This window comes from Saccoglossus kowalevskii, chromosome 10, assembly GCF_978046115.1.
Source record: "Saccoglossus kowalevskii chromosome 10, keSacKowa6.1, whole genome shotgun sequence".
Taxonomy (NCBI): domain Eukaryota; kingdom Metazoa; phylum Hemichordata; class Enteropneusta; family Harrimaniidae; genus Saccoglossus; species Saccoglossus kowalevskii.
Genome location: NC_140650.1, coordinates 12,402,994 through 12,424,285, shown reverse-complemented (window position 1 = coordinate 12,424,285; position 21,292 = coordinate 12,402,994). Strand labels below are relative to the sequence as shown.

The following is a 21,292-nucleotide window of genomic DNA, read 5'->3' as shown; positions in this document are numbered from 1 at the left end:
ATAGAAGGTGAATACTGGTACTATAAAATCATAAAGAAACTGGACTGCTTCGAAGATCACTGGTGCATCAACAGCGGATTAGCAGAAGTTAATAACCAAGAACTGATATTCCCTCGAGATATCGTATAAAATATTTTTGTCACTTTCTGAACCACATGTGATGTAATTTAACAGTAATAACAACTTTATGCTTTTAAAATCAAAAACATTATCTAGACATTTACAACATATACCGCCTATATATTGATCTATATAATAAACGATGTAATTCGTTTTAATAAACAATTTGTATTGTAATTTTTAGCAATTGTATATAGTGCATGTAATTTTTATTGAACAATTATATTTAAAACAGAAGTTGCCTAGTCTTGTTGTTAAACATCGTTACAAACGAACATCATTGTATTTACAAACTTAGCACACGCACAGGATATAATATAATGATATTCCAAACATACTGTCAAAATAAAAGAGACAATAACACGTACATTGTACTCTATTTGATCTCCTAATACATGCGTTCATTGTGTTTATTGTAGATTTAATGTCAACACATAAGTACATATTTGCATTATCTTACCCAAATAATTATAAGGTCATCATGTGTCATCATTTGCCATCGGACTTAGGCAAATACAAATATAAATTTTCTAACACCTTTTAGATTGGTAAATATCATTTCATCATCGCTTTTATTAGTTATTCAGTTAATCCATCATGGGTCATCACTTACGTCATTGCGGTTAGTTCCATACCAGTAATATATGTAATACACATTGAGAAAACTGCGTGTATTCATTCGATTTGGAAAGATGAATACGGTCATTTTTACCCTGCTGCTTCTGGTATCAGGTAATGTATTGGGTCAAGAAAAACCTCCACATATCATTTTTATCGTTGTAGATGATCTTGGATGGAATGACGTTGGTTATAATAATCCCGTGTTCAAGACGCCTACGATCGATAGACTTGCCGGTAGCGGAGTAAAACTTCTGAATTACTACGTGGCAAGCCATTGCCTTCCATCAAGGAATATGTTGATGACTGGAAGACATGCTGTGAGTTGAAAATATTATTTTATTTTCGATTATGTGATTCGACTACGACTATACTCAAATTAGCAGACCAGATTAAAAAAGACAAAATCGTTGAACAAAAAAACAACTGCACAGAAATAGATGAAAAATATTGTTGTGATATTCTTCATTACATGATATATACTGATATTACAAAATTTACGCTGCGTTGACGGTGTTGCTTTATTTTTAAATAATGCATATTTTTCTGTATGTATCCCGTACATTTCAATCTGCTCTCGTGATACATGTTGCTGATTTCCAAATAGCATATTGAAATTTTAATTACGAGCACACGACACACATATAGAATTGCATTTGATATTCCTCGTTACTAATGTGGCAATAGGCGGATTAGTACGATAGACTTTGTTTCACTATCGTTTAATAATCTCTATATCTATAATAAAAAAACAGGAAAAGATACAGGATGGAAGACGAAAACCAAATATCAGTTGTATTGTAACTCCTATTCTCATTTACCACATGCTTTTTTTCACTTCAAGATTCAACTAGGAATTCAGCGCCATGGTTTCGGATACCATCCTCGGTCCTTGCCATTGGACGAGACTACTATAGCACAGCCGCTGAAACAAGTTGGCTATTCAACCCACATAATTGGTAAATGGCATTGTGGGTTTTACTCGGATAATTGCTTGCCTCATAACAGAGGATTTGACACATTTTTCGGTGAGCATTTTAAGTATCATTCAAATATCAAATGTCATGCTTTGAATTATTCATAAGTTAATGAGGAAGCATATGATACATTGTTGATTCCAATGCACTAGCACTTTAACCGATTGGTAAATCTTTCAATTTATTTTGAGTATAGTTGAGAAACACTGCCTCGAAAATGAGCGTTGTCGAATATAAAAAAACGCTCTTTTGGCTAATGTACGAGCCCGAAGAAGCAAAGCTTGAACGATTTTTTTCGGCGTTTATATCCGAGTACCCACGTTCTTGTGTTGTTTCCATCACTAAACCAAAGGCCTGAAAAGTGGTTTAAATGAGTAAGAGTGGTATTTTTACGTAAATCAAATCTAGTGCTATGATCGATTAATATATAAATATTAAATATAATTCCTAATTTTCAGTGGCGTATTATTTGTTTACTTATTCAATTATGCAAATAGGTTTCGTTGGAGCAGGCATAGAGCATTATACACACTCCGATCATTTTAATCATATGCACAACCTCAGAAAAAATGATGATTGCATAGCTAAGCAGTATATTGGTAAATATTCCACAACAATTTATGCAAATGAAGGAAAGAATATAATTAATGCCCATGATCAAAACAAAGTAAGTTTATTTTAGGTTAATGACTGATAAGTTTATTATCTTAAAATACCATGATACATTCTAATTGATCACTAATTGATAGATATATACCGTGATTCATATGTTATAAGTGTTTCATCCAGCAAGCAGTTGCAACAAACATTATACTTTGATACTGTTGAGTCAACAAAATGTACAAATTTGCAGTAAACTGATATATTGTAATATCTTCATCTTCATATCACAGCCATTTTTTCTTTACCTGTCATTCTCCGCTGTACACACACCTCTTGAAGTTCCATCCTCGTATTTGAAACAATACGAGTCAACAATATATGACGAGGATAGACGAACATATGCAGCGATGACATCATGTGTAGACGAGGCTATCGCGAATATCACTGAAGCCCTTGAAGAGAAAGACATGTTGAAAAACAGTATAATCGTTTTTACTTCTGGTAATAAGTAATACAAACACATTCATAATATACCTGCTTGTGATAATTTTATTAATGTTTGCTTATAAAATGAACACTGATTTGTTATCACGCCATTATTATGTGTGCCCTTGGAGGCTGTGGTATGTGATATTGTTGAAGAAATGCTTGTTGAACTTCAACCGCCATGGTATTTGAAAAATTGTCGTTAGTATGTAGACGTATAGTACAATGAACACTCTTATCACATGCAATTATTGTTACACAACGAGCTTGTTTACGTTATCACACATATAGGTAATCAGTTGGCAGGATCAGCTGCATGTCATTTAACATAATAATGAAGGTCGAAAATCACTGTTTCTAAATAAATTAAAAATTCATTATCTGACCAGAATCCGTCAGATAATACTATCCAGTTCAATGTTCGTAATTTCAGTTTTAGTGTGTTCCAAATGTTTGCTAACTTAATGTATGCATATATCATTGCAGACAATGGCGGTGCTGTAGAAAGATCGGCTGGCAGCAACTGGCCTCTGAGAGGAGGAAAACATACAATTTGGGAAGGAGGTGTAAAAGCAGTTGGGTTTGTTTATGGTGAATTGCTTCCACATCACTCACGTGGTACTGAGAATACAGGTTTGATGCATATCACAGACTGGTTTCCAACGTTAGTAACATTGGCTGGTGCAAATCCACATGTCGGAAAGAAGCTATACGGAGTTGATCAGTGGAAGATGGTAACGTATGTGCGACACTTACGTATCAATCTTCATTGTGTGAAACCGTGATCTTAGTGTTTCCCGTTGTTGTTGCTGTGCCAGTATTCGGTTGGATAGTATGTTTTTACTAAAATACATGCAAAAAGGTAGTCGTACAATATGAATTGTTTCATTGATATCTTACAGTGGGGAAGGAAAATCTCGGCGCGACGATGTGCTGATTGAACTTGTGAAAGATAATAAAGCGAGTACACGCTATAGAACTGGTATATTTAAAAATCATCCTTTTGACATTACAACACGTGCAGCGATGAAAATGGGAAAATGGAAGTTATTGACTGGTCCAATTGGAGGTGAGCGTTTCTTTATCAATATTACCCGTATACAACAGTTTTTGTGTGAACAAAATATAATTATTTGTTTTTATTCTGTTGTTTTGTGTTTGTTTGTGTATTAGGAGCAAGTGATTGGGTTAAACCCAAAGAGATGAACTCCGAGCATAGTGTAATAGAGGATCCTGATTTCGACGCAACACGTATGGTGCGACTATATAACATAGAAGACGATCCAACTGAAACAACTGACTTATCAGAGATAAATCACCATATTGTAGCTGAAATGCTGGCAAAACTACATAACTTTTCCAAAGAGACCTTGCTTGGCCAGTCACGAATATTTCCGCGTGCTAATTTTGATGGGATGGGAGAATGCATAAGTCCATGGGTATAACGCATGACATCATATACATCAGACATGTAATATAGGTGTAGTAGAAAAATAAATAAAACACAATATGCAATAGCAAACCTATTTTTACTGTCATTTATACAATATATGGTAATGTGTTGTTTGTTTTTTTTCGCAACACATGCTTCATTTTTTTGTTGCCAAACAAAACATAAATCAAACGTAAACCAGCATAATTTTGCATAATTGTCAAATGGTAGCAAACTCTTTTGTTTGTGTTATTATTTATATATTGGGTATGCTATGTAGTGAATTTCTTAAATTGAAATTTTTTGAAAACACATTATGTGAAGAATTGCTGAGCAGAAACAATGTAGCTGGTCGTCATCAGAAACTAACAGAAACATATACGTATTTGAAAACAATTGCGCCGAAAAGCTAACCGGGAGTAGTTGGTAGTTCAGAGACGTAATCGTTATTTACTGTAAATTTATGTGTTTAAAAATATTACACATGTTGTCCTCACTTCAAAATCACTTACTTGATTTATAATCAAACACAATAAGTGTTTTTCTTAAAATCGCAAATTAGTAGTTTTTTAAGTAAAACATATTTATTGTTTTTTGATTAAACATTAAAAATGTGTATAAGCTGCCCCCACTTAAAGTGTTAATAATGTGCATAATTGCGAGAAGTGTATATTATGAAAACACTTTTATTGCAACATTTCAGGGATGTATTTGCACATAACACATTACGTGAAGGGTTTCTATTAGAAACACGTTTGGAAAAGTGTTTCTACCAGAAACATGTATAAAAAGTGTTTATTATCACAACACTATTAAAAGTGTTTTACTAGTCACACATTTTGTGAAGTGTTTCCACCAGGAACATGTACAAAATGTGCTTATTATCACAACACTTAAGTGTTTTACAAGGCACAAATTTTTTAAAGAGTTTATGATCACGACACGTAGAAAAATGTCTCAACCGAAGACATGTTTTAATTAAGTATTTATTATCAAAACTCTTTAAAAAGTAATTTCACTAGACACACATTTTGAAAAAAAATATAATATATAGAAATATATATTGAAAAAAAAGTATTTATCATCGCAACACTTTCAAAACAGAGACACATTTTAAAATGTATTTACAGTGATGTTAAAAAATCATTAACACAATCATTTTTGAAACAAAATATGTCAAATGATGCGTTCTATAATCAAGCACTTTGCACTATTGTACAGTAATAATAACAAATCACATAATCAAGTAAGTATTTATTCCCGAATATAAACATTAATAAGATAAGTCCGAGTGTAACATTTAAAAAAAACAGACATATATAAATATATTATCAATCGCACGGAGAAGTGTTGACTTATGTGCAGCTGAATTTGAAATTCAAACCTTGCTTGAAACTGTAGATATAATATCCAATATTTGTGAACATTGACACTTCAAAACAGATGAGTAATGAACTGAAACGAACAATAACATTATTGCACCCTTTCGTCACTGGCATAAATGAAAATGCCCAATCTCTCCCATGTGGTACTGTTGTCTCGAATGAAGTCCCTGTGGACATATCAAATTCCTGGGGGAAATAGTGGGACAAAAGAATATTAATTTCAATTATTGCGACCCCTCTCATACTCAATCTTCGAATCTGTATATATGCACTACATCTATTCTATTTCATTCATCTTTCACTTTTTAATCCGTCAAATGGGTTGATTGCTTATTTTCATCACTTCTAAAATCAACCCTAAAACGGAGAACGTGGTATTTTAAAACTATATTTACCTATTAGTTCTTTTCGCATAAAGGACGAGGTCACTGAACCAATAATAACACATATTAACAAGACAAAATTAATTCCGAATGTTAGCAGTATCATCTAGTCCGCTGCGATCGTTCTCTTAAAATCTGAAAAGCATGATACCATAACAATCCAGTGAGTAATGTTCAATTCATTATCATTAAATAATTCATTAGGCACTGCGATATTTGAATCAGAAATATGCGATGTAAAATAGTATTGTTGTTATAAACTAATGCGCATGTAATGTGAAAACGAAAATATGACCACCCACAATTAAAACGAACTGAACTGCATTTTTCTGTTACATTCTGCAACTATGATTTTATTTGGTAACTCTCGTCTCCTTGGGGTGTCGGCATAGACATTATGCAATATGGAATTCTCCGGTCCTGTAAATGCATGAACTTGAGTTTAATCAGTTCTCGCATATAAAAGAATAAATGGAAGCCGCTGCAAATAACAATGAAGTACACAACTGCCGACGCTGGCTCTATCAATTAACACTTTCCACACGCTTCGTAACGGAGTAACAATATCATCATACCTCCAGGTTTGTTTAGGATAACTTCCGGTTCCCTTCCTTCCTCAGAAAATCAAAAAAGACATCATTTAGTTGTTATTGCTTCTTTAACGAATATGCCACCTGTCCACACACTCCCAGTAGTATAAATCAATCATGAATGAGCGTGCTGACGACACAAGTTACTTGTTACTTGAACACGCAACATACATTAGTGTTCATCGTAAACACCATCGTTTACGAAAGGTATCACAAAATGTGGCAAAGTAGTGGCAAACTAATTTATTATTCAATATTTGTTTTCATATTGTATTTATTCTATTTATTAAATTTCTAAATAACAATTAAATGGTCATATATTAGTAGAAGCTTAGAGAAGCTATTTAAATTAGACGCAAATTAGCACCATATTGGAATTTAACACCGAGGCTCCGCCAATAGAATAAAAGCTGTAAGGAGATTGAATCTACTGATTAGATCACAGGGGATTAACACCTGTCTAGCGCTGCGTCATCCAGCTCACGAACTCGAGCATTGATAACAACACCGTCCATGTTTGATTCCTTCGGTTCTTCAACTTGTGACAGGTATATAGTATGCACACTCGCAAAATACTAAAAGCGACAACTTTTTCGCTACATGCACAGTATGACTTGCTGACAAATGTGACGTGTGTGAGCATTTTTCCAATAAATATGCTGCATACAGTCAATAATAAGTACTGTGTACATTATAGTTGCATACCGTAGACGGCATATAGTGTACTGTATATGAACATTTATCTAATCGGGTGTTTTAGGTTCAAGCATTGCATGTGTATTTATTTTGTAAGGTGCTTCAATATAAAACAGTTTGGAAGAAAGGTGTTTTAATTACTCTTATGAACTTGTGTACATAAACATTTCTAAACATGCATAGACGAGTGTCTTCCTTTTTAACATTACATGTGTGTTTACTTTAGGAAGTGCTTCAAAATAAAACAAATTGGAACAAAGTGTTTTAGTTACTCTCATGGATACAAATGTGTTCTATATATTAACACTTTGCGAAACATTTACAGTCTGGTGTTTTAGGTTGAAACATTGTTGGTGATTTTGCTTTCTGAAGTGTTTGAAATTAAACATTTTTCGAGAAAAATGTTGAAATCACATGTGGAATGTGATTAGGGCTACAACTAAACAGTTAGACTACGAAGAACTTAATTCAACACGTGTCTCGATTTCTAGTTGTACGTAGATTGGGCAGACCATATATGTTAGTGTTTGACAGAAAATTATTTTCTGATGGTAAAACGCACATACTAAACTATCAGATAAGGATTATTTGAATCAAAGTCAACGAACATTGAAATTACGTCATTCATTTCCTGTTTCAATATCACGAAAAACTCTTGCACGTTTTTCTCATATGATATTTCCAGGATGATAATGCAATGTTACCTTGTTGAAAAGCAAAACAAATGAAGTTGCATATTGAAGAAACCAATTACGATAAACTGTCGCATCTGTTTTCATAATGCATTTTTCACTATTACATGCCCAGTGTAAATTAAAAATACTTCAAATTGATCCCAACATTTGTCTCTCTGTTTGTTAGTGCTGTACAGTTGCTCTTACAGGATTCATTTTTGAATTGTGCGAATAACTTGATCGCGTGTTTGCTTCGAACTCATTAAACAATATGCATGACGGTTACGAATACACACAAATTCTGTGCCTGTTTTCTTGTTATATGTACCGTTAAATGTACAGTTTATTAAAAACAGTTAACACGATGAAAGTACATGGTGTCAGGGTACAATAGCGCATATTTTGTTACTGATAAAACAGATGCATACAAAAACGTGTTATACAGGAGATAACATCTTGAATCTTTGATTGACAACATATGTGTGAGTTTCTATTTCATAAAAGCATTGACATTCGAATTTGAACTAATACTGTTCTTCTAATGGCCGATTTCTTCCTTCACTCATATGAGATAAATTTCTACAAAAACTCAATAATATATAATCAATCAATATTGATGATGTACATTCCACCACAAATCCGTCCATCATTAATTATATTTGTATAATACATCGACCTGAACGTTCACGTTTAATAAAACCAACCAAACAATCAAGTACTTCTGCCCCATATTTAGATGTCCTTGAATTTGACTCTACTTGACTGTATAATTTTAATTTTACCTTATTCATTTTTTGTAGAAATATCCCTAATCTAACCTACACATGGTGTATTCGATATATGTCACAGTTCCTGTTTTTATGCCACTAGGTCAATGTTTTTGAGTACATTCAAAAGGTTTTTATAGGCGATATCATGAACTTGTGATAGAATACGACAAATCTCCAAAGCAGATCACTTCTGCGTCTTTTTTTTTCTGATGTTGAAGGTCTTGGTCTGAATCTTTAGGATCATATACAAATCTTTCGAACATTACTTTTGGCGAATAATTCTGGACCGATAATTTCATCTCTCGTTGCACTGAACACTTTGTCCTATATATGTGTGTATGTGTAATTTGTCCTATATACATTATTATTAGGTCAGTGAAATACTTGTACGAATGAAATTTAGATTAATGGATAGGTATGTAGCGCAACTAGACATGGTTGAAACTTTCATCATATTAGAAATGAATATATAAGGTATATATGCAGCTGTAACTACCCACCTACCTAACTACGACAATTTATTTATAATTATTGGTTCATCATTATTCCAGTCGCGCGATATCCGTAATATGATACTTCTAAACGCGAGAAAAATTCATCGAAGAAAGAAACTACATGAAAAATATTCACAAACTGATTCACACATATGACGATTGCGGGGGATTGGTGTTTTGTTTGTGATCTCACTCGTCATTACATTAATTCCCATATAATGACGTCACTCTCTTTATACATTCGACATATGACAACAGAGAAATCATTAATCGACTGAGTAGTGTTGAGTGGAATATAAACTAATATATTACATACACGGCCATAGTAGATATGTTGAACAATCGAGCGATAATTTAAAGGTATTGCTGCTATGTATAATTCTAATCGTCATTTTCATTTCACACCATTTGCAGGTTATACGCTACTCTATTTAAAGCAATACATTGGCGTTCCAAAAGTTCTATGTTGTTTTTGATACCTGAATCATATATTGAGATTGTCATGTATTTTATTCATCTCTTGAATTCGCTGCAACGCCGAGAATACATTATTTCTCTTTGTTATGAATGAACACTTCAAACATTTCCGTCATTGTAAAATTCTTTTGTTTTTATGGAGTAAAATAAAGTATTTTCATCAAATATATTGTAATTGTTCAAACATGAATTGTTGAACACGCCATATATTTTGTAAATTCACTCAGCTTCTTTTATTCATAATATATATCATGCAATAATTTCGCAAGTTTGAGCCGAATGATATCAAACATCTTCATTTTCAACTGCACGCACAGGAAACGTGCTTGTATGTGTTATTGAATACGAAAACCTATTAAAAAAGTTAAACACTGAAAATACGGATATATGTCAGATACACGTGTTATACAATTATAACAGAAAGTTAGATAAATTGTCATTAATCACCATAGATATGTAATCCACACGTTCACTAGATTGATGTATTACATGTATATTGAATCAGCTGCGCGTGAATGGGTAAATACTAGACGTCGATGACGTACTTCATCTATTCGTTAGCCGAGTATACAAATACGCCTGTCAGCCTTTTTAAATACACATAATGCTGGCATATAATATCAGCCGAATCAAACAAAGTTCAGTTCAGTGAACTTCCTGAATAAAATATTCATATATAATTAAGATAGAATGGTATCTCACTCGTTAGGATCATCGTACACATGTTATAACATGTTAACAACAATTAAATTTTGGAGCAACCATTGGTTTTCCAGTGACCACAATTTAGCTCACAATGTGGCATTTATGGTGTCAAATACTTCCAGAAGTTGAATGAAGATGAATAGCTTGTAATACAATATATAGCATCAATGTGTCTACTTACATATTCACTGAGGTGGTGTATCCCGCATGCGTGTGTTGTGGTAAAATTAGTTACGGTCTCCTGGTATAAGAGACCGACTAATGGTAGTTTTATTGTCTGATTTCTCATAGATTATTACTTTGTTCATTTCAAAGTACGATTTAGAAAATTCAGTGAAAGTAAAATAGTTTTTTACTACAAAATTAAAACGGAAATTACAAATTCATGACAGCATATGAAGTTTCTGAAAATGTATTACCACAACGACACATGTCTATGATCGTAAATGTTCAGTCCTGCATGTGTTATATGTAAAGTGCCTAATTATAATTTGTCATGTGCTTGTTTGACAAGACGGGGGATGTTGTTTGATCTGTTTTGGCGCGTGTTGTTAACTTTATTTTGCGATTTAACCTTACGCAGCTGCTTGTGAATGTAATTCAGTTCTTTATATTGAAACAAAACAGACAGCAACTGTAATCTTACGATCAAATATAGATCTGCTAAATTTACGATATTATTATTCAAAACAAAGATCGATATTAGCAGCGGCTGTTCAACGTCTCGTATGTGTTTCGTATTTTGAACACATACTGATATAACTATATCGCTACCACGATATTCACCTCAAAGAATGACCTCTGAGTGTCACATTTCCTAAATAAATATGATTTTTTTTCAGATATTCCTGTTCTTTTTGTAGAATGAATATAAAAATATAATTTTAAAGAAATTTTATTGTAAATAATTTATTGGCATATCATGTAAGACCAATATAATATTATGTAATCAGATAAACTATTTGATTTTATTCAGATGTGTTATATGTTTGTAAAATGCGAATTGCTGTGTTATGTCTGTCATCGTTTCGGCCTATTTGAGATGCTGGACGGAACTTGGCTCAGTGATTTGGAACTAATTACGAGATAACCGTCGCTTTTCTGACAGTTTGGTATTTGTAGTTATTAATGTAGTAAATTATTAATCAAAGATATGACGTATTTAGTACTTAGTGTGATTGGCTGTATGATTGAAGGTTACGCCTTAGAGTCTTTTTACTGCTTTGTAATTGGTTAGAGTTTTGAAAATGAATAAAGTTGTTTGAGTTGGTCTTGGAGAGTGCACTACGATAGATGCAGTCTAGAGCAGTCCTGGAGAGCCTTGGGGCGAGTGTTGACGCAGTCTAAAAGAGTCTTGGGTCAGCCTTGCGATAGTCTTGGGGATTTTTCCCCAGGGCGCCGTGTCTTATAGAGTGCTCGAAAGACCGACTAAGACGAGAGTTGAAACGTATTTCGTTGTGTGTGTTTTATTTGACTGTAAACTATAAGTGGCTTTCTCGATCCCATAACTCGAGGGGACGAGATATAGAGACTAGACGAGATTCCCCCTGACACGTGTGGAGAACCCCGAGAGAAAGGATTTTACCCCTGATAGTGCACCGAGAAACATATTATTTGAACACTTCATTGCCTGATGTTTGGCCACTGCAACTCTTTTCGACATTAAACGTACAATGGCTGAAGTATTTATATGCAAATTTGGAAACAGTCATGCGATGATCAACCTATCGAATGTTTAATTTCGTTAGTAGAATCGATGTGTTGTGCCAAAATAACGCATGTTATGTTTTTTTTTGTTTTTTTTTGCTGCAGATTTGGTCTTGTTTTCAACAGTATTTTGGTAGATATTACAATGATAAACGCGTTGTATTATCATGCTTATGCTAACAACTCATTATATTATATTATTATGTAACTTCTAACGTCTTCTCCCGTTCTAGAGTAATGCATACACCAATATAATACACCAGAATTACCAGTGTACATTACACAACGTTACCATCAGCTTATTTAAGAGAAGTTGATATATGCTGGTGTTGTTGCATTACTGCGTGTCTATGGCTTGTCACTATATGGATACTTAATAATGATTGTTGAAATATGTAACATTGGTCTTCAGTTAGTTCACCGGCCAACAAATGGGACTGTAAGACTACTTCGGAGAAAAATTCATTGAGGGAAATAAAGAAGTTCATGGTGTATATATCAGTTTTGATCCGTACACAAAGTTTGTATTTTAGCTTACAGAGTACAGCTGGTATACGTAACTCGAGTTTGAATATTGAGAATTAGAGATAAGTATTATTTCTTCGCAAGGCTGTACACATAAACATAAACATAAGAATGATATTACTGGTAGTAGGAATACCCAATGTACATATAAGTCAAGCAGTTGACCTTACATCTGCATATCTAGACTTCTCATGTAAAGAAATATTAAATTAGTTTATGTTTCGACTGGTTTGTAGTTTACAATTCACAGTGTATATATCCACTGGTAAGGGTGTGTCAGTGACAGAAATGTTGAAAATTAAAGTGTACAATGTTTTATTAATGTTTTTGCTTTACGTGTATTATTGAGCAGATTATTCAATAATTGATACTTATACAATGCTAACCCTTAATATAATTTATGCTATTAGTATTAGTATGAATCCCAACGAGAACATTGCACAACTGATTTCAGTATATGCAAAAAGAATTTAAAGAATCCAAATTAGAATTTATGCCGTTTTTTGGAACTTTGTGAATACTAAATCATGCAGAATCTGTCAGTACATGAAAAATACTATTCAACTTTTAAAATAAACAAATGTCTTGGAAAGGACTCCACAGTGTAATACTATTGCGTCAAATATGCAAATAACGTACATTTACGCAGATGTAATTTAATTTATGCCTTTTGTTTTACGTTGATTGTAAATAACAATGTTTACTCAGACTACCATGTCTGTCTAATCAACTGTGTTGCGGGGTCATTACATAACATTGGATTGATACAATTAATTATGTGTATTTTTTTACTATTAAGGTCATTTTAATATTCGACTTTTAAAATATAGTAAAATAATAAATATAGTATTGTCTCGTCTATATTATACAAATGTTCATCCCAACAGAGGTGGACATGCAGTTTTAGCGACCCGAAGAGCACAATGTCAACCTAGGCGAGGCAAACATAAACGGCGCCGTCACAAGTAAATCCACGACAGGATTTTTAGGGAGCGAAATGCGCAATCGCAGATCGAATGTTGCAAAGCGTGTAGCTGAGTGCGCCGGCGAACCGTAGACAAGCGCGACTAAAAATCACGCGAAATCAACTACAAAATCCTAGTTATTTCTTCAACGAGGTAGTCAAATAGTGAACGCAAACCTGACAAACTAATCATTTCATGAATATTGCCACGTATTGTGATCCCTTGACAAGTTATTGGCGTAAATCAAATAACTTCAGGAGAAAGGTACCCGGATGGAGGTAGACATACGAATATGGCAGCAGGTCGACACACAAATATGTCTACCTGCGCGAATCTGATTGGATATCATGGTCACGAGGTATAATAAGATGTAATTGCGCCGTGGCGATGGATCAAGTAATGTTATAGACATATTTATTTACAATAATCAAGAATAATTATGATAAAATCACACTATATTTCCTTTTTAGGAAGACGGCAATGTTTTTCAGTATTTGTGTTTAGTTGGTGATATCATAAAGATAACAAATATTACGAATGTTCGTCATGTGAAGAATCCTTACTACATATTTTTGTGTTATTGTTAACCACTGTCAGGTACCCTACGCAGATAAGCAACCTTGGTTCGTTTGTTGCCCAAGGCATAGCCATCAAACACACTGTAAACAATTCGACAGTCTATCTTCACTGAAGAATATTGTTAGCACGCTATCGAAGGGATCATTTAATATTCTGAAAAAATGTCCTTCCGTTTAGACTTGCAATGAATTACGTTGTAAATTGCTAGAAATGATATTTATGAATCGTAAAATGCAAAATATCATTATCATTCCTAAAGGGAGATGAAATATACTTTAAAGATATTATAGAATTGAAACACATACTTCGCATTGCCGCGTATAGTTAGTGTATTTCCCTAAATAGAGAACTTAGTTGTGATATTTACCTACTTATACCAACATCGCAGTGATTATAGAAACGTAAACATTGTGACGATTAAGTTACACAATTTAATGGATGGTGCGGGCACAAAGTTATCAATTAGTCGTGGAATTCGGACTAAAGTGGTTTGTCGCAAATTTGCTGTGTACTAAAACATGTTATATCAACATTTTTGATATTAATTGGCTAGCAGTATTTTAGATGATGGGAAATGTATATGTTGCATAATTATATCATTTCAGTATCAGATTCCAAAATATGGACACAGGTACATTTAAAAATTAAATCGAATTCACTATTTAATTGTTATAATTTGCATGGTGAATAGTGTGTTTCACGGATGTTAAATTGCGAAATACATATACATGTCTGACACTTGAGTGATGTACATTCTGACAATATCCATGATTGAACGTTGAATACGCATCCAATTATAAATTATTTTTGGGATATTAACCCGTAATTATCAGGGGACTGTAAATGACAATGATTGATGTCACGCTCTGTGTCACTATGCCCGGATGTTCACGCATGAACTATTTTCATCTGTTCTATTTAAATATCCAAATATTTAAATCTATGTCACGTTTACAATAAATATATATTGAAATGTATGCAATTTTTAAAATCATAACAAGCTAATTATATTAATTTGTTTTGACCTTGTTTTGAGATAGACAAACTTGCCTTTGAGTTAGTTAAACATCAAATAGAATAATTGATAAATGCGTTCAACAAAAATGTATTAAGGAAATTCAAGATACAGACGCCAGCGGGCGACATAACTTCAGTTTGAAACACATAATTCTATGAAATACAATTTCTTTTTTTATTCATTATTATTTTAACAAACCTCTTCGATTTCAAAGACGCATCAAAGCGGGTCAAGAACTGTTTCTCGTTACTGGGAATAATTATGTCAAGTTCAAATGTCAAGGCAAGCGCAGTTTTCTACTTTTCCGACAAGGAGTAGTGTTCGAAATTACAAAAAAATAATTACCCGTCAAACAGTATATCATTCGTGTAATTAATAAACATTTTCCGTTTCCCGCTCATCTTTCCTTTGTCATTATTTACTGTATAAATGTATGTTAATTTACAACAATCCGAACATGTCTTCAATTGTATGGGGTGGGTATACCACCAAAATTAGCTCGATTACTTATTAAAATTATTTCGTAATTATCTGCAGATGAACAACTTATTTATATATTATGCATTATTTATTATCACATTATCTTGCAATATTATTTTAACATTATCATTAGATTAATTGTTATTATTTATTTAGCTTTCATTTAGGCATTAGTATTATTTTTGCGAGTATTTACCTATCATATTATTTCTACATCCTCATTGCATTATTTTTTCCTCTTTTACCTATTATGCCTTTATTAAGATATGTTTTACTTATTTGGCATTTATTTGTACATTTGTACATTCGTATTATATTATGTTTTTATTATTTGCATATTTCAAAATCATTTATTCAATCATTCGCTACGGGTGTTATGTGGAAAGCGTGGCATTATTATCGCCGAGTTTTTCTATTCACAGTCCATGACATGTTTCGCAGACGACTGTATACAAAGTGCCGCCTGGTTGCAGACGCACTTGTTAGCGGGAGTTGTTTCATTGTTAACGAGTGAGCGGCAACTCAGGGTAAAGTATGAGAATTGAAATTGCTGAAATCCAAGGGTGGCGCCAAGACTTAGAGATCGACTATCACAGAAAGCCGAGTTCTATGGCAATTTCCTAATGACATAAACTGTCTGTTCAGCCATCATAGACAAATAGTCGTGTCTGTCATACAGTGTGTTGTGTATTTTCACCGAATAAAATTATACAAATGCATTTTTCAACGTCTTCTTGGTGTTAAATTATCATCCCGATTCGATGTTAGGTCATTTTTTACACGTCACTGAAACACATCAACTCATCAAAATGTATGGAATATTGGTTGACCAATTTATTGAACCTCAAAACGTACCAGTCATGTTAGGAATACAATTCGTAAAGTCCTCGTTCAAGCTAGAATCCAAATTTCCATAAATCCTATAATTTTTTTCCCGGGAAAATATTTGTTCATTCAGCATTCTATTTTTCCTGTGAAAGTTAAGCTATGGGACCAACTAAGATCATTTCCATTTATGTTTCTGTCCACCTAAAAACCGATTAATCTTATACTCAACTTTCTATATGTATTACAACTATGGTGAGCTTATTTTTATTTCACGTTTTTAGTGGCTAAACCGAATGAAACTATATCCAAGTTATAATAAGATAATAACAGTTCCACTAACTCAAATATATCAACATATTTTGAACAACCTCTAACACGATACACCTGGTAAAACACACATAGGAACGTCGATCAGTTCTTCGATTATGTTATGAAAATGAATAACAGCGGATTATCGATATTTATAACTGTTTGTCCGTCGTCCGTCGGCGTCCGTAATCATAGTGATGAATAGAGCTTCAATTTGAATATAAATATTATACTTGATTATATTTTGGATCTTCATTCATGACATTCACCTTTATAAAAACTACTACAAGACTAATTGTCTTCTAATAGTCATCTTTTTAAGATATATTGTATGTCAAACATATACACACATAATATTGTCAGGCCATTGTTAGAGTTAAAAGTAATATGTAGGATATTTATTTGATATATTTAGCTGATACACATGTTGTTCTCATATTGTCAGTATTGTTAATTCAATAAATAAATATTGAGTTAAATAATATTTTACAATAAACTATTTTTCACCAAAACGTTAATATTAAAACCAAGTATATTGTCAACACTCCCTGACATCTATTTACGGGCGATAGTTTTGACATTAACACGAAAGGAAAAATAGCTATTTGTGACAGACATGATAAAGATTTGTTTGAGATGCTACATATGACAAACGCATGTTATTTAATGTCCAAGAATGATATTTTTCACCAATCCCAGTGAAGGCAATATTTCCGATTAATTGAATAGTTAGTATGAATAATTCATATGATACGAGTATGGATATGTATTGAATTAACTAAAATGCATGACGCATACACAACTGTTGTGTTTGTCTATCAATCTCTCCATTTTTCGACCTATTATTTGTAATTATACGTCTGATGCATGGAATATTTACTTGCCATTATGTATAACAACAGCTTATGTTATATTAGTTCGTGACGATACAAACTGTGTGATTGAAATCAAAAACCACTTGCAACATGTATATATGCAAATTTGTAATAATATTGAGAAGTTTAGTGTTTTAGTTTTTTTTTCTCCGAATAAATAACCAAGTAATCATTACAGCATTATGCTGATACACAACCCCACTAAGGAAAACGTTGAATTTAATAAACGCATAATGTCATTGAAAGTAAATCAAGTTATTAAAAATCGCAGAACAATAGTTACAGAATATGTGCTTGTAAAACAACAAGTCAAAATAGCACCGCTGTTCAAGTAGAGCATTGCTTGTTAACGTAACCTTTTTGAGGTCCCACGCTGGTAAACAAATATATCAAGTATCAAAGCAGTTTCAAGAAGAAGTAGAAAATAGCATTTTAACCAAAAATGTCTAAGATATTTGCCAAAAACAATCAAGTACAATCATGGGCAGTATCCAAATCATGTTGATAACTAAAATTTAAAAAGGAACTTTGTGATGAGCATATGACGTTGAAAAATGTAATGTAATGAAGACAATATTAAAGTAGAGGAAGCCTTTATTTGATTGGTTAACACAATAAATATTAAAATCGACAATATATGTCAAACAGCCTACGTCGAATTTGAATCGAAAAGATGACAGCGCCATCAGATAACTCAAATGAAAAAATAAAACACAATCGAAATATCATGATTGCGAACACTAGATGGCGAACTTTACTCGCACGTAAATAGAGTAAAGCATATGCGTACATATATATCTAATATAATTCAAATAAAAGAAGTACACACGTCAAGATGTACGTATGACGATGACATACTAAAGCATTCCGTATTTCGTATTCATATAATGAACATGAATATTAATTATGTGAGTCGAAAGAATAAGGGAGGAAGTTTGATTTAACGTAAGTTTAATATTTTACTCACTTACTTGACCGTGAATATTAATATTTTTGGCACATTTTGTGTTGCTCTTTGTCACGATTTTTGAATATTCAACTTAAACGGTGAAAGATGTAAAACACTCGCGTTGTTGTTGTCACTGCTCAGGAGTAAAATTACGTCCATTAAAAAAGACATATAGCACCGGAAACAATAAGATTCCCCGTTCCGTAAACAATAGTATCATCACTCATTACAAAAACGCCCACGTTTTCTCTCATATTGACTAAACGACGTCACAAACCGTGACGTTTTAATTTTAATTTTTCTTTGTCTACATTGTAAGCAGAAAAGCTATCAAATTAATCATGTCATTAAACACAAACAATTACACAATGCAAAATGATTTTCATTGCAGCTTCGGGCAACAATCCCGAATTATTACTACAAGCAAGAAAAAAAAGTATAATTTTCACGAGAATAGAGAATGCATTCATGCTGAACAGACGTGCATCGACATTCGTTGCCCGGAGGTCGATGCAATCGCCGTACTGCCTGAGTGCATTCTCATGGCATAAAAATATGGAGACTCTAAATTACTGAGATGTTCCAGTGATTGATCTTTTAAAGATTCAGAAATCGGATACAAGTTGTATAATATTACCCATGGCGATTAAACGTATGCTTTTCATACGATGAGAATTATATACCGATTTTTGTATTAGTTCAGCCGGCAATACCACTGTAATAATGACGTTCCTTTTACGTAGTCTTCCTAATTACCAGCAAATAAGACCCTCAATTTATTTCATTAAACGACGAAAGCTGTCGCTGAAAACTCAAGGAACCTAATTTCTGTGCACAAGGACCATCGAAAATGTTGATCAGGTAATTGATCCAATCCTGAACACTACATTTTTTTCTTTGAAGTAGGTATTAGCCGCAATGTTCCTAATTGGTTTTGCTCAAGACTTCGGGATGTTCTGTAATTTCATCTTCTTGTCCGATTTCCTAATCATTGTACTCATCATTGCTGCAATCGTATTCAAACGTGTTCGCTTTCCATGCGTCTCCAATTACATCGTAATCATTCAGTTCATTGTACATCGCAACTCCCGCTATCACCAAGATATATGTTTTTTATTTTTACGAGAACGACTAGTGTGTAGATAGCTGAATACAGTTGGTCATTAGGTTAGTTGTGTCAATCATTTCACTGACAAACTCGTAATTTCAATTATGCGTTTTATTGAATAATAAAGAAAATATCTAATGGTAATTTCAAATAATAACAAGGCAATGTATGACACAGTCCCCGTTCGATATCAAACTTAAATATATAGTTTTGTTTATGGTAATATAGTTGGAACATAACATGTCAGAGATATGGTTCCAGAAGCAGATACTTGATTATGATGATTTGTTTAACATTGAATTGATTGACATTCAGTCATCTTGTTTCTGATCGTCAAACGAGTACTTGTTCATATTGGAAGATACTGCTCTAGAACTATAAACAAAATGGCCACTGGCCGACCATTTTGAATACAGCTGTCAATATATCTATAACATGATATATAGTGAATAAAAAACAAAATCAGTCAAATCATTTCGCAAATACGTCTCTAGAACCGCATATAATCAGTCGAAGCATGGTAAAGACAAGGCACTAGAACTGCATTCATTAAAACAAAATGGCCACCAGTCAGCCATTTTAAATCTGATCTGAAAAACAGAATGACATGCATAAAGTCTCATAATGTCCAATGCATACATGTCGCATACGACTTATTTACCACTTCCGTGCCACTGAGAATGTTCTAGAACCGTACTGTGTCTGGGTGGAATATTCTAGATTTTTTTTAGAAACTGGTTGAATAGGTAATAGAACACTGTAGGAAGCAATAGAAGGTAATGAAACATTCTAGAAATTTGTAGTAAGTTCCAGACTCATGTTGTATGCTGATGTAATGGTCTATTTATAGACAGTGGGGGTATATATAGGGGAGTTGTTCAGCACTGAGTTCAGATCGGAGATGTCGTTGAATTGTATTGGAGTTTAAGTTAGTTTAGTTTAAGTTTAAGTTTAGTTTAAGTTTAGTTTAAGTTTAGTTATTGGAGTAGTGGAGTTTTACCGCGTTATTGTACTTGATGTTTGCAAAGTATAATAATACCAGTACCAGTTGAAACCTCATCTGTTGGCTCCGTGTTCGTATTTTATCATCGCCGCCAGGGAAGTCTTTCTTTTACTGTTGCCATTTTGGTATTTAAACCATCACATCTGTACTATACCAATTACGGTAATACTACGTTGCGTGTGACAATATACCACTTTTGAATACAAGCCATCAATAAATTCTTGTTTTTGATAATTTTTCAGCACAGACATGCCCGCCATTCGACCATCTTTAATCAGATCGTAGAACAAATTGTTGTTCAGATGTATAATATCATGTATGATGTATGTGTGAGGTTTGAATGTAATCAGCCCAGGCATGTCTAAAATATAGGTCCGGACGAACGGATGGACGCACGGCACACGGACGCACGGACATCACAACATACTCACTCGGTGCAAATTGGTGACAATATTCTCAGTGGAAGTCACCTGAGACAATTTGAATAAATCTATCACAAGTAGTATCAGACAGAATTAAAACTTTTTAGAAATTAA

At 33.3% G+C, this 21,292-nt stretch overlaps 1 protein-coding gene across 1 annotated transcript; it reads left to right on the top strand.

Annotated features, from left to right (window-relative positions):
* The first annotated feature begins 776 nt into the window (after window positions 1-776).
* LOC100378533 (arylsulfatase B-like) lies at window positions 777-4,326 on the top strand. The gene is made up of 7 exons (XM_002738366.3): window positions 777-1,058; window positions 1,583-1,766; window positions 2,213-2,382; window positions 2,609-2,819; window positions 3,291-3,543; window positions 3,707-3,873; window positions 3,978-4,326. The coding sequence occupies exons 1-7, from the start codon at window positions 813-815 to the stop codon at window positions 4,247-4,249; spliced, it is 1,503 nt and encodes a 500-aa protein (XP_002738412.2). The 5' UTR covers window positions 777-812; the 3' UTR covers window positions 4,250-4,326.
* The last annotated feature ends 16,966 nt before the right edge of the window (window positions 4,327-21,292 follow it).

What these genes read in the sequence shown, in the direction of transcription:
- LOC100378533 (XM_002738366.3), top strand. Translation starts at nt 813, where the DNA reads ATGAATACGGTCATTTTTACCCTGCTGCTTCTGGTATCAGGTAATGTA. An exon ending in TGATGACTGGAAGACATGCT is followed by an intron (nt 1,059 to 1,582) that starts GTGAGTTGAAAA and finishes TTTCACTTCAAG; the next exon opens with ATTCAACTAGGAATTCAGCG. An exon ending in GATCAGTGGAAGATGGTAAC is followed by an intron (nt 3,544 to 3,706) that starts GTATGTGCGACA and finishes GATATCTTACAG; the next exon opens with TGGGGAAGGAAAATCTCGGC.